The sequence below is a fragment of the Candoia aspera genome, chromosome 2 (assembly GCF_035149785.1).
Source record: "Candoia aspera isolate rCanAsp1 chromosome 2, rCanAsp1.hap2, whole genome shotgun sequence".
Classification (NCBI taxonomy): domain Eukaryota; kingdom Metazoa; phylum Chordata; class Lepidosauria; order Squamata; family Boidae; genus Candoia; species Candoia aspera.
This window is the reverse complement of record NC_086154.1, coordinates 140,185,686-140,199,768: the sequence shown is the minus strand read 5'-3', so window position 1 is coordinate 140,199,768 and position 14,083 is coordinate 140,185,686. Positions and strand designations below refer to the sequence as shown.

The 14,083-nt window shown below is 41.7% G+C and overlaps 1 protein-coding gene across 2 annotated transcripts in view; it reads left to right on the top strand.

The window, feature by feature from the left end:
- Nucleotides 1–1,157: 1,157 nt before the first annotated feature.
- Nucleotides 1,158–14,083, top strand: part of OS9 (OS9 endoplasmic reticulum lectin) — a 38,738-nt gene continuing 25,812 nt past the window's right edge. The window contains exon 1 of one of the 2 annotated variants that reach the window (XM_063293898.1): nt 1,158–1,471. In XM_063293898.1, coding sequence (XP_063149968.1) covers nt 1,304–1,471 — 168 coding nt within the window. In that variant the 5' untranslated portion in view covers nt 1,158–1,303. The remainder of the gene's footprint in view (nt 1,472–14,083) is intronic. The other variant, XM_063293897.1, reaches the window with a different exon arrangement.

The following is a 14,083-nucleotide window of genomic DNA, read 5'->3' as shown; positions in this document are numbered from 1 at the left end:
CAGTCCAAGGCACTCTCAGAATATTCCTCCAACACCACAGTTCCAAAGCATCTATCTTCCTTCTCTCAGCCTTCCTTATGGTCCAGCTTTCGCAGCCATATGTTACTACAGGGAACACCATTGCTTTAACTATGCAGACCTTTGTTGTCAGGGTGATGTCTCTGAGATCTGACAAGTAACAGACCCAAACCAGCCTTCCCGAACTTCCCTCCAGATGTGCAGTGCCAGAATTCAGTCAAAAGTCATGTGGTTATCAGGAATTAAGCTTGGTTCAAAAGAGACGCTATTTTTTAAAGTGTGCTTCCAGTTGCTGGCTCCTACAGCTACCATACCATATAAGGCATTCTGCCCCTCTTTCATCTTTTCCTCCTTGAGACTGCCCCCCACCCCCACAAAAAGAGTTGGAAAAAATAGCGGAAGAGTTACATATATAAGACAATAATGGGTAGACTCTCCTGAAGCATTTTTGTTCAAAGCAGAGCAATAGCAGAATAAAAGTGTCTTCTGAAGCACATTTAAATCCCATGGGAACCAGTAGAATGTATTTGCATAGTCCTATTCATATTTCTGTAGCTGGCAGGCATGTCCAATTTAATTATCATTATTATCTGGTAAATAGGGATGGATACTTGAGCAATAATTTAGTACCGCTGTAATAATAGAAAAGTTACAAAAGCACAACACAAGACTTCCTTTCAGTAAAATTACAACTAAGAGCTACCATACTAGCACACTATATAATTTCTATTATTTTTGTTCAAATTTAAATGATGTGGATTAATTACCTGCTGGTATTCTTGCCCTGCGCCATGCAGTGAACAGTAAGATGGATTATTCCTAATAGCTTCAACGCATAAATGCGTTGAACTTGGTGGACGTGATTTTACATCGAAATAGGAAGTCGCAAAGCATGTGGATACTGTATTAAAATTCGGATATTCAAATAAACGGCACTATGCATTTGCGCTCTTTCGGGACTGCAAGCGCTCGGCATCCTGATTGGTTGCTACCATGGCTTTACCTTGGGCAATTGTTACTCATCACCGTAGCTGGGCCGGCGCTCGCTATCCTGATTGGCCGGGGGAGCGACCCAATCCTGTTTTTCCAGGTTTTTCAAAAAATGCCTCAACCCGCCCCGTTATAGTCACTTGCCTTACAACTGCCAATAGGAAAGCCTGACTGTGATAACTGACATCTCCACAGAGCTGTAGGAATTGACGGATGGAGTCCAAGGAACGGGCGGAAGGAGTCAGCGAGGCCGCCGCCACTCGGGGCAATAACAGGACGGGATCGTGAAAGGAAGATGGCGGCAGCAGTGCCTCGGTTTTCGGCCCCCCGCGGCCTTTTTGTGCTCTTTGCGGTGTTTTCGGTGCTGGGACGGGGCGAGGCGTTTGGCACCTTGAACCTGCACGAGCTCAGCGAGCTGAAATACGGCATTGAGATCGGCGCGGAGCCTGTGATCGCCGGGCAGGTAACGAGGGTTGGGCCGAATTGGGGTGGTGGGAAGCGGGAGCCCAGAGAGTGTCAGATGCCCTAAAGCAAGTGCGGCTGTTAAGCAGGTTGGAGCATACCCAAAGAAGCGCCTTGGGACGCGCGTGTTGTGGCTTCAGCTCTTGTGTTCGGGGTCGGGTTGTCGTTCACAGAAACACGCCCTTTGCTGAAGAGAAAATGCGGTTTGTAAACAACTGACCCGAAAGGACCCAACCTGTGACATTTATAGGCAAATTTGTGCCTGTAGCTTTCCAAGGTCATCCTGAATGCAGGAAGTGTGCGTATGTAGGAGTGAAGATGGGGAGAAACCTAGAAGGGGTAGCTGTGTTCAGGACATTGCAATCCATGCAACAAGGAAATTTGTGATCATTTAGAAGGTTTTAGAAGTTGTGGCCTTTTGTTGGCTATCTGTAGTTTCTTCTCTGAAATGTGCTATTACCACCACCACCACCCTGCTGCCTTTTTAAAAGTCTCTCTTCACACTGTTTATTTTCTACAATGTGTTTAATTATCACTTTAATTCTTGATTTCAGTAGTGTTATGTGGTTCAGAATATGCTTAACATGCAGAAAGTCTCAAATTCAAACTCACCTACCTCTTAGGGGTTGATTGATCGATTATGTACCATCAAGTCGTTTTCGACTCCTAGCAACCACATAGATTTTCTCTAGGATGATCTATTCCTTATCAGTCCTTTCAAGTCTCCCAAACTCACAACCGCCTTAACTGAGTCCATCCACCTTGCTGCTGGTCATCCTCTTCTCTTTGTTTTCACCTTTCCCAGCATTAGAGCCTTTTCCAGAGAGCTGGCCCTTTGCATAATGTGTCCAAAGTTGGATAATTTGAGCCTGGTAATTTGTACCTCAAGTGAGAACTCTGGGTTGATTTGTTCGATGATCCATCGCTTTGTTTTCTTGGCTGTCCATGGTATTCTCAGGAGTCTTCTCCAACACTTCTCTGAAGTTCAACTTTCACTTCCATAGAGTGTCACAGTCCTCTTATGGAAGGACAAAGTAATTGGGGTTGAGATGAGGCTGCAGTGGATTATTTCCAGTTTTAGAATCACATACAACCTCAGAGGAATTGTTTGTTTTGGGTAGAATATTCTGGTTATGGAGATATGATAGGGAGTAATGCAATACTTAATTTTAGGTACAGCATTATATACACGTTACTGGTTAAGATTTCTCTTTGTAACTTTGCACAAATAAGGAACTGTGAGTAAATAACCAAGTTCAGCATTGTGGGGATCAAAAATCATGATCACAAGACAGGAATATTTTGACCTACTTTATAAGAGAGCTTCCTATCAACTTAAAATTTAAGTTTGTGTGCATGGAGTATCTACGTTCATCTCTCCTTTTGCTATTTTACTTTTGTCATCATTAGACTGTAACTTTCTGAGTGTAGAACGTGCCAATTTTACTTTTGCAATTCTGTAAGATACAATATATGCTGATAGTGTTGTATAATAAGAATGTCAAACTAGCTTCTTCATGATATAATATGTGAACTTAACATAGAAATATCTCAGGCTGTGTTAGTTTTCAGATGTAGAATATTTAAAAGTTATAATCTGAGATACTGCTATGCAAAGTTCATACTCATTTCATGGAAAAAAAACTAATTTAGTGTTCTTATTATATAGCACTATCACGGTGGCACCTTACAGAGTTTCATAAAATATTGACACTATGTTGTATTTGTAGATAAAACTGGTCATACATAGACTAAGTGCAAGAAGTGCTCCTGAAAACTGATCAGTTTTAAATCCTACTTCAAGTCACATAATAAAACCTGTTGCCTTTGTAATACATGGTTAGTTATTTATAGAGACAGAGTCTATCCAATAATATGTTCCAGAAATGATAATGACATGGCAGATGTTCCTGCAATTTATTTTCTCACAATAAATAAAATTCTCACTGGGCCACTTTACAGGACAGCGAAAATAGAAGTACTGTAATTCCTTTATACAGTATTCTTAACAGCCTGCCGTATTGCAACATGGGGAGAGAGAGCTTTCTTTGTCATTAGAGTGCTTCCTCAATGCTTTTGGTGTGGTCCTGCCTTCCACACTGACAGCTGCTGGATCAAACCTACGCAAAACCATTATTTACACCATGCTTAGAGGTACTTGGTTCATTGTTGGATTAGAAAAAAGCATTAAGTTAAAACAATGAAAGAATTGGGGGATAAAACGCTTTTTGCAAAATACTGTTTGGGCATTTAATGCTGCAATGTGTACACAGGGAGTACAATGTCTGGACCATTCAGTATCCTTGGAATTGCAGATTTTTCTTCTCTCTAAAGGAGTATTCCTTATCCTTCTGAAGGTTGAAGGCCTAAGTAAAAGTCCAGATAATCTTCAGGAAAAACTGGAGAGTTCTCAGTTTCACTTCCTCTATTACAGTAGTTTAAAGGAAAATTAAACAGTCTGTTGCGAAAGGTGAAAGATCCCCTATGCAAGCACTGAGTCATGTCTGACCCTTTGGAGGGACACTGCTTTCGCGATGTTTTCTTGGCAGACTATAGTGGGGTGGTTTGCCATTGCCTTCCCCAGTCGTCACCTTCCCCAGCAAGCTGGGTACTCATTTTACCGACCTCAAAAGGATGGAAGGCTGAGTCGACCTGAGCCGGCTACCCGAGAATCCACTGGGATCAAACTCGGGTCGTGGGGAGAGTTTCGGTTGCAATACTGCCACCTACCACTCTGAGTCAAACAAGGCTAATAAACAGTCTGTTAATTTACCCGAATTATATAAAGTAGATTTCCTTAAATCAGAATATAATTAAAGTTTTCTTTTTAAAATCCAGTGTATGTCCAAAACATATCCATGTAAATGGACCAGTCTTGCTCAGGTGGTGATCTGTGTTTTAAAGAGAATTAAAATGATGCATTGGATTGGACATTTCAGTGCTTAAAACAACATCTAAGATATAGTTAATCAGGTAATGGTCACCTGTAATTGGAGGAGTGTAGCGAAGTATTGAAGAAACATCATTAGTGAGGTAATACAGTATTTTTCATAGTTTTTAATAGAAGAAGGAAGTTTTAAAATACAGTTGTGGTTTAGATATGATGGTACCTTCCCCTGGGTATGGGTTTGTTTGTACATTTTTTGCACCAGTGCCTGAAGAGGCTGTCAAAATCCTGTTAATGCTGTTTTTAAAGATATTTTTAAACCATTTTGACAGTTGCTGATCATAGTCAGGTGCTAACAGTGGCCATTTCAGGCCCCTGTCAACTCTGTTGGGTGCTCTTTCTGCTTCTTACAATGTGTAACCTTGCCCTTGAGGGAAACAGAGGCTTACTTGGCAATATGCCAGAATGGTTTTATGTTTACTACTCTGGCAAGAGTTGCATCATCATACCTAAGGTTTGCACCAACTATGCCGTACCAGGAGAAATCAAAGATTTATTACTAGAGGCAGCTTGAGCACTATTACCATTGATTCCCTTTGCATTTAGAAAAGGTTTGCCTTAAACCTGTTAAAGCCTAGTGGATTCTTTGCTAGCCTGCTTCTTAGTTGATTTGCTGTCTTACTCTAGGAGAAGGCACATAGCTTGTAGAGGTAAGATCATGAGTTCTTTACTTTACTGGGCCACCTGACACCCTGGGCTACCCATGCAGGTCAGCCAAATTCCTGATGCCCTCAGCCAGTTCAGAGTTTGGTAGCCATCCTGTTCTATCTGTGTTAGCCTACTGCTTGGGAGAGAGGAAAGAAAATGTCAAGAGGGGCATTCAAATGAATCCTTGCTCCCTGCTTGCTTCAACTCCTCCCACCCTGAAGAAATAAGCTTTATGATAAAAAAAAAAAAAAGGTTGCCCGTCCTGCTTTACTGCTACATATAGGTAATTTGGCCTTCTGCAACCTAGAATACAGCTCCCATCATCCATGACCATTGGCCATGCAAGCTGGGGATGTTGCAAGTTATTTTCAGATACCATCTGGGAATACCCGATTGGGGAAAACCAAATTAAAGAATTTCAGCTGGAATACTATAGAGAGCTGATCCGGTTTTGGGATTTTTGAGAAGGAAGGATATTTTATAAGGGAATGCCCAGAAGACTTTCTTTGAATGAAACTTGTGGTTCTTTCTGCAATGCTGGCACAGAATTTTTCCTGAATTGACTATAACCTAGCTTCTGGCATCTTCTGTTCAGTACCTTAATTGAGAATCACTGAAGTGTGCAACTTTACAATCCAGTTTTGTCAGTTAAGCGTATATGTAAATGTCAGTCTACTGCTGTTTGAAGGCTAATGTTTCTTGGGAAACCAAGAACCCAAACACCTAGCAATGGAGTTGGAAACTTCCTTTCTCCCAAATTTGCTTTAATTTACCTGCTGTACACTTTACAACATTTATAATCTTCATTCCCTTCTTGCTGTTATTATGCCCATCAGAATTTGGTGCAGTGCTTCCCACCTGCTGTTGTGGAAATTTGCCAATGCACTCTAGTGAGGTTTAGACTACTTTCTAATGTAAGTGAGCAATGAGCATGGAACTCTTACTTACAGCACAGTTGTTTTTCAGCTATTTTCATAATATGTGACAGGAGATGTGTCTGCTAAAGCAATCTCCCAACACCATCAAAGAGAACTTTGGAAGAGTTTGGTGCTCTTCTCAGATACCTGGCACTTTTTTAATAAGCATCTGATTATTACAGGAATTAATAGTGATCCTAATATTTTATTCCTAGTGGTATTGTAGATAGAGACCATTGCTGTAAGGTGCCATTATTTAATATACAGGATGTGAAGATTACTGTGGTTACTGATTGTTAAACTAGTTGCACAAAGTGGCAAGAACCTTTGGAGGATTTTTAATTTTTTGTCATTGTGACCCTGAAACATTTGGTAAAATGTCTGACTAATAGGTTTCAATTTATATAGTTATTTTCCATAAAATTAGGGCTGTGTGGTGCTTCAGACTCAAAGAGAAAAATATAGTTTGGAGTAAATGGGGCACTTGCATAGATATCACCTACTGGCAGCAACTTAAAGTTGTGGCATCTTTTTTTCAGAATTACGATCTACTGTATGTTTGGCTTTAAGGAGTTGACAGCATATACTATGTGAGACACCTCCCCTTCCACTCCCCCCCAGTAATCTGAAGCATCTTTTTTTCCTTTGAATCTGAAATGCTGGATACTAATATGCACATGTAGCAGTTCTCAGTTAGTGCTGTTTCAAAGGACATTCTGAAAGAAAAACAATAATTAACTAAAATCACAGACAGGGCCTTCTGAGATGATTGGAATCACTGTGTGTTTTCTATTCCAAGTGATGACTCTTGGGACACTGCATAAGTTACATACTGAAAGGCATGCTGGCAGCCTTTCTTATTAGTGAGTGATGTATTAAAAAGAAAAGAAAAGATTCCTCCTAGGTGTAGATTATTCCACCTTAATTCAGATATATGAATAGTAATTTACCTTGTGGGTTTTTTCTCCCTCACATTTAGGTATGCATTGGTTGGCAGCTTTAGATTTTTTTCCAAGCAATCAAGCAGAGATATTTTATAAATCTGTTCATTAGTTGAGAAGTGTGTGTGGACCAGCACCTTTGCTGGCTCACTCAAGAGTTCTGAGCCCTTCTTTTGTAAGAAGGGAGCCCAAGTTTTATTTTGCACGCAGTTCATCTGAAGCAAATCTCAAACAGCTTCAAATTTTTCAGCTGATATAGGCCTTTGGGCTAAATGAACAGGAGCTTTTAGAACGCTTATCAGGGTTTTGTTTTTAAGAAAATCCTGAGCTCTACCCCAAAGATAATTTGTCTGCCCTCAACAATATTCCCTTGCCATATGCTGCTGCAGATTGAGCAAAGTGGAGGGACGTAATTGCATTTTTTTCTGTGACAGTAACAGAATCTGACAGGCTTGCTGCCTTCTATAGGGAACAGAGTTTATCTTTCAGTCCTTTGGACTCGTGGGCATCCCAAAGTGAATGAGGAATGCTTTGAAATGAAATTGCATTGTGTCTGCACAAAGTAGAAATAAAAAAAATTACTCTGCATTTGTTTGTTTTGCTTCTAATCTTCCCCATGACCAAAGTTTTCTGCACAGATTTGTTGTTGTTTATTCGTTTAGTCGCTTCCGACTCTTCGTGACTTCATGGACCAGCCCACGCCAGAGCTTCCTGTCGGTCGTCAACATCCCCAGCTCCCCCAGGGACGAGTCCGTCACCTCTAGAATATCATCCATCCATCTTGCCCTTGGTCGGCCCCTCTTCCTTTTGCCTTCCACTCTCCCCAGCATCAGCATCTTCTCCAGGGTGTCCTGTCTTCTCATTATGTGGCCAAAGTATTTCAGTTTTGCCTTTAATATCATTCCCTCAAGTGAGCAGTCTGGCTTTATTTCCTGGAGGATGGACTGGTTGGATCTTCTTGCAGTCCAAGGCACTCTCAGAATTTTCCTCCAACACCACAGTTCAAAAGCATCGATCTTCCTTCGCTCAGCCTTCCTTATGGTCCAGCTCTCGCAGCCATATGTTACTACAGGGAACACCATTGCTTTAACTATGCGGGCCTTTGTTGTCAGTGTGATGTCTCTGCTCTTAACTATTTTATCGAGATTTGTCATTGCTCTTCTCCCAAGGATTAAGCGTCTTCTGATTTCCTGACTGCAGTCAGCATCTGCAGTAATCTTTGCACCTAGGAATACAAAGTCTTTCACTGCTTCTACATTTTCTCCCTCTATTTGCCAGTTATCAATCAAGCTGGTTGCCATAATCTTGGTTTTTTTGAGGTTTAGCTACAAGCCAGCTTTTGCACTTTCTTCTTTCACCTTCATCATAAGGCTCCTCAGTTCCTCTTCACTTTCAGCCATCAAAGTGGTATCATCTGCATATCTGAGATTGTTAATGTTTCTTCCAGAGATTTTAACTCCAGCCTTGGATTCCTCAAGACCAGCTTGTCGCATGATGTGTTCTGCATACAAGTTGAATAGGTAGGGTGAGAGGATACAGCCCTGCCGTACTCCTTTCCCAATCTTAAACCAGTCCGTTGTTCCGTGGTCTGTTCTTACTGTTGCTATTTGGTCGTTATACAGATTCTTCAGGAGGCATACAAGATGACTTGGTATCCCCATACCACTAAGAACTTGCCACAATTTGTTATGGTCCACACAGTCAAAGGCTTTAGAATAGTCAATAAAACAGAAATAGATGTTTTTCTGAAACTCCCTGGCTTTTTCCATTATCCAGCGGATATTGGCAATTTGGTCTCTAGTTCCTCTGCCTTTTCTAAACCCAGCCTGTACATCTGGCAATTCTCGCTCCATGAACTGCTGAAGTCTACCTTGCAGGATCTTGAGCATTACCTTACTGGCATGTGAAATGAGTGCCACTGTTCGATAGTTTGAACATTCTTTAGTGTTTCCCTTTTTTGGTATGGGGATATAAGTTGATTTTTTCCAGTCTGATGGCCATTCTTGTGTTTTCCAAATTTGCTGGCATATAGCATGCATTACCTTGACAGCATCATCTTGCAAGATTTTGAACAGTTCAGCTGGGATGCCGTCTTCTCCTGCTGCCTTGTTATTAGCAATGCTTCTTAAGGCCCACTCAACCTCACTCTTCAGGATGTCTGGCTCTAGCTCACTGACCACACCGTCAAAGCTATCCCCGATATTGTTATCCTTCCTATACAGGTCTTCTGTATATTCTTGCCACCTTTTCTTGATCTCTTCTTCTTCTGTTAGGTCCTTGCCATCTTTGTTTTTGATCATACCCATTTTTGCCTGGAATTTACCTCCAATGTTTCTAATTTTCTGGAAGAGGTCTCTTGTCCTTCCTATTCTATTGTCTTCTTCCACTTCCGCGCATTGCTTGTTTAAAAATAATTCCTTATCTCTTCTGGCTAACCTCTGGAATTTTGCATTTAATTGGGCATATCTCCCCCTATCGCTGTTGCCTTTTGCTTTCCTTCTTTCTTGGGCTACTTCTAGTGTCTCAGCAGACAGCCATTTTGCCTTCTTGGTTTTCTCTTTCTTTGGGATGTATTTTGTTGCCGCCTCCTGAACAATGCTGCCAACTTCCATCCATAATTCTTCTGGGACCCTATCTACTAAGTCCAGTCCCTTAAATCGATTCCTCACCTCCACTGCATATTCCTTAGGAATATTAGTGAGCTCATATCTAGCTGATCTGTGGGTCTTCCGTAATCTCTTTAGTCTGATCCTAAATTGTGCAAGAAGAAGTTCGTGATCTGAACTACAGTCAGCTCCAGGCCTTGTTTTTACCGACTGTATAGATGTCCGCCACCTTTGGCTGCAAAGGATGTAGTCAATCTGATTTCGGTGTTGTCCATCTGGTGAAGTCCATGTATAAAGCCGTCTCTTAGGTTGTTGGAAGAGAGTGTTTGTTATGCAGAGTGAATTGTCTTGGCAAAATTCTATCAGCCTGTGTCCTGCTTCATTTTGTTCTCCCAGGCCATACTTACCTGTAATTCGAGGTGTCATTTGACTGCCCACCTTAGCATTCCAGTCTCCTGTGATGAAAATAACATCTCTTTTAGGCGTGTTGTCCAGTAGGTGCTGCAGATCCTCATAGAACTGCTCTACTTCAGCTTCTTCAGCATTTGTGGTTGGGGCGTATATTTGGATCACTGTGATGTTAGATGGCTTGCCCTGAATTCGAATTGAGATCATTCTGTCGTTTTTTGGGTTGTATCCAAGCACTGCTTTAGCCACTTTACTATTAATTATGAAGGCTACTCCATTTCTTCTGTGGTCCTCTTGTCCACAGTAGTAGATCTGGTGGTCATTTGATGTGAAGTGGCCCATTCCAGTCCATTTCAGTTCACTGATGCCCAGGATGTCTATCTTTAATCTTGACATCTCACCAATAACCACATCCAATTTGCCCTGGCTCATAGATCTTACATTCCAGGTTCCAATGGTGTGTTGATCCTTAGAACATCGGATTCGCCGTTCACCACCAGCACCGTCGGCCGCTAACCGTCCTTTTGGCTTTGAGCTAGCTGCGTCATCACGACTGGGGCTAGTTGAGCTCATCCTCTGTTCCTCCCCAGTAGCATTTTGACCATCTTCCGACCTGGGGGTCTCATCTTCCGATGGTATACCGACATATCTCTGGTTGTACTGATCCATTTAGTTTTCACGGCAAGAATACTGGGGTGGGTTGCCATTACCTTCCCCAGGGATTGCATTTAGTCTGACCTCTCTGTCATGACCTTCCCGTCTTGGGTGGCCCTTCACGGTTTAGCTCATGGCATCACTGAGGTGCTCAAGCTCCAGCACCACGACAAGGTAACGATCCTTTGCGGAGTCTGCACAGATTACAAAAGAAATAATGTAATTGTAGTTAATGCACAAGAAAAATGTAACATCTGGTATTCCATGTTGGCAATTACATGCCAATATAATGTTGAAGCTCGAGAGGTTCTTAGAGCCTCAGTTTAGTCATAGATGATGATTGCAGTACAGTGGGTGTCTATATTAGCCTACTGAGGTTCAATTAGGATTATTTCTAAGTTAAGTAGATATAGAATTGGTACCCCCATCCCCTTTCTCTATGCAGAAACAGGTACATACCCAATTAAAGCTAGAATAATTGTGAGGGTGTTTAATTATTGGGCTAGACTCCTCTCACGACCTGATTCCCAACTTGTCAAGCGGTGCCTCCTGGAGCAAATGTATTTCTCCACTCCTTCTTGTACCAGTTGGTTTACATTTCTATCCAATCATATGCATACCTTTGGTTTTTTCCTCCAGAATTCTTTTTAAATTCAAATAATGCAAACAATCTGTTATTTAAAAATGGTGCTGGATGTCTTTGCCCAAAGAAATTTATATTATCACAAAATAAAATTGCCCCTTGGTACACACTTAATAAAACCAAAATTGAAAGTAAACATCATTTGAGGTGTGCTACAGTACCATCCCTTCGTGAGGCATTTACAAGACTACTGTCCTAACAGCCAGGAACCACGCTGAGACAAGGAATAGGTCTCTAGTGTTTTATTACTGCTACATTAGACTGCTACATTAGAAAATCCTAACAAACTGAAGAAGCGTGGGAAAAACCCAGACAGATAAACCCCAAAAGTCAAGGCGGGTCTGATCTGTGTCTCTTTGAATGGCTGCTTAACTCCTCAGTACTACGCATGCGTTTTCCCCCCTGGATAGAGGCCCCCTCCTGCTCGCCATCAGTACTCATGACAACTACAGTTGCAGCAAATGGCATCAGCAACCAGAGAGGGCTGATTTCACAATATCCCATATAATATGTGCTTCTGCCCTTGCTCCAAGGAAACTATAGAAGTTTTTACCCATTATTTATTTTACTGCCCTATTTCTGCCTCAACACAAGGAAAATTTCTGGAACCCCTCTTGATAAGAAAATCATTTTGGCCTGATTCGTATAAAATTGAATATCTAATGAATTTAGATAAGGAGACACTGCTATGGAAATTAGCAAGCTTTGCATGGGCTGCTGCTAAACAAAGAGAATGTTTTTATCAAAAGTTCTTAATGTTTTCTAGTTTTTTTATTTGCTGTAATAGCACTGTTTTTTACTGATTTTTGTACATTTTAATCTATTTTATTAATGTTTGGCCACATTTGTGCAGGTTTTATCTTGTTTGTTATGACTGGTGGTCAAAACAATAAATTGACTGAATTGAAAGATATAGAATTGCAGGCTAAAAGCCAGTTTGGTCTAGTGGTTAAGGTGCTGGGCTAGAAACCAGGAATCTGTGAGTTCTAGTCCCGCCTTAGGCATGGAAGCCGGCTGGGTGACCTTGGACCAGTCACTCTCTCTCAGCCCAACTCAGTGCAATGTAGACTAGCCTCCTCATGGTGCACCCCAGGCAACGTGACTTGTCACAGCTAAACAGTCTACACATCTGGCTGCTGGACCTCACAAGGATTTCCCAGCAAGAAAAAGCAGCATGAACACCAGACTGCTATGCCATACTATTAAAAAAAAAAGCTGAATGTTTTTTTTCTTTAAGATGCTGGTTTTATATTAAGAACAAAAGATGAATATTGTATTAATGCTGTATTTTGCTGAAGAACATTAAATATGGCTTCATTTGAGGCTTTGGGGATCTGTCAGTTGAGGAACGTATTTGATGTATATCTAAACCTCTTCTATACTCTTCCCCATTACATCAGCCCGTCCCACCTGATCATGCAGAGAGGGCATGCTGTGGACCCCATCTGTAAGACAATTCTGTCTGGCAGGGTCCAGGAAGCGGGCCTTCTCTGTAGTAGCTCCCGCCCTGTGGAATATGCTGCCCCTGGAGGTGAGACTGGCCCCATCACTCCTGGCCTTCAGGAGGAGTCTGAAGACCTGGTTCTGTTGCCTCGCTTGGAGTGGAGAGGGGAATAGACCTACATGGGGATGGCTGCTATAGATTACTCCTCCCACACTTGGACTGTTTGAGAGTCTCCTACCATTTGGACTTTTTTATTCTTATTTATATTTATTCATTAGAGTAATTTTATATTTGTATATTTTATTTATTGTATGATTGTTGTTTTAATTAAGTATTGTAAACCACCCAGAGTCCCCCGATCAGAGGAGATGGGCAGGGACAAATTGAATGAATGAATAAATAAATAAATACTCCTACTAGCGCTTGTGTGTGGTATACCCTTGTTGAAGTGCAAAGAACCCACAGAATGTGGTAATAAGCATGAAAGTTTCTGAGAAGCTCATCAGCCAGCTTTAAAAAAAAAAGCTAAAACAGTCCCATTGGGAGAGGTGCTCAGAGTCCAGTCCTCCTTTCTTCCATTCCTTCTCCCAATGTTTTGGATAAGAAACAGTGGATTCCTTGCTTCCTTCTTGGTCCAGTTTTGAGGGGGTTGGGGACAGAGCATTTGGTAAGGGACCAATGAGACCTTACCTGACTACATTTAGACCCAACACCAGGGAGGCCACAGTGCTGCACAAAGATGCCACATACTGAATTTGGCTCTGTTGATTTCGTATCAGCAAGTTATGGGACAATCTGCTATAGGTTGTGTCATGAGTACTGATGGTGAGCAGGAGGGGCCTCTATCCAGGGGGGAAAACGCTTGCGTAGTACTGAGGAATTAAGCAGCCATTCAAAGAGACACAGATCAGACCCGCCTTAACTTTTCGGGTTTATCTGTTTGGGTTTTTCCCACGCTTCTTCCGTTTGTTAGGATTCTGTTTTATGTAGCAGTAATAAACACTAGAGACCTACGCCTCGTCTCAGCGTGATTTCTGACTGTTAGGACAGTTTGTCCCCATGATGGACAAAATGTTTCAATTAATTAATTAATTAATTAATTTTCTGCCCCGCCATTATTATTCTTATAAATAACCCAAGGTGGGGAACATACCTAATACTCCTTCCTCCTCCTATTTTCCCCACAACAGCAACCCTGTGAGGTGAGTTGGGCTGAAAGAGAGTGACTGGCCCAAGGTCACTCAGCCAGCTTACATGTCTAAGGTGGGACTAGAACTCACAGTCTCCTGGTTTCTAGCCTGGTGCCTTAACCACTATAATGCTCTGCGAGGCTGATGTTAGGATCAGCTTAAATGTGTGCTCCCTGATTTCGTACTTTGCATACTTGATTACATAACCTGAAGCG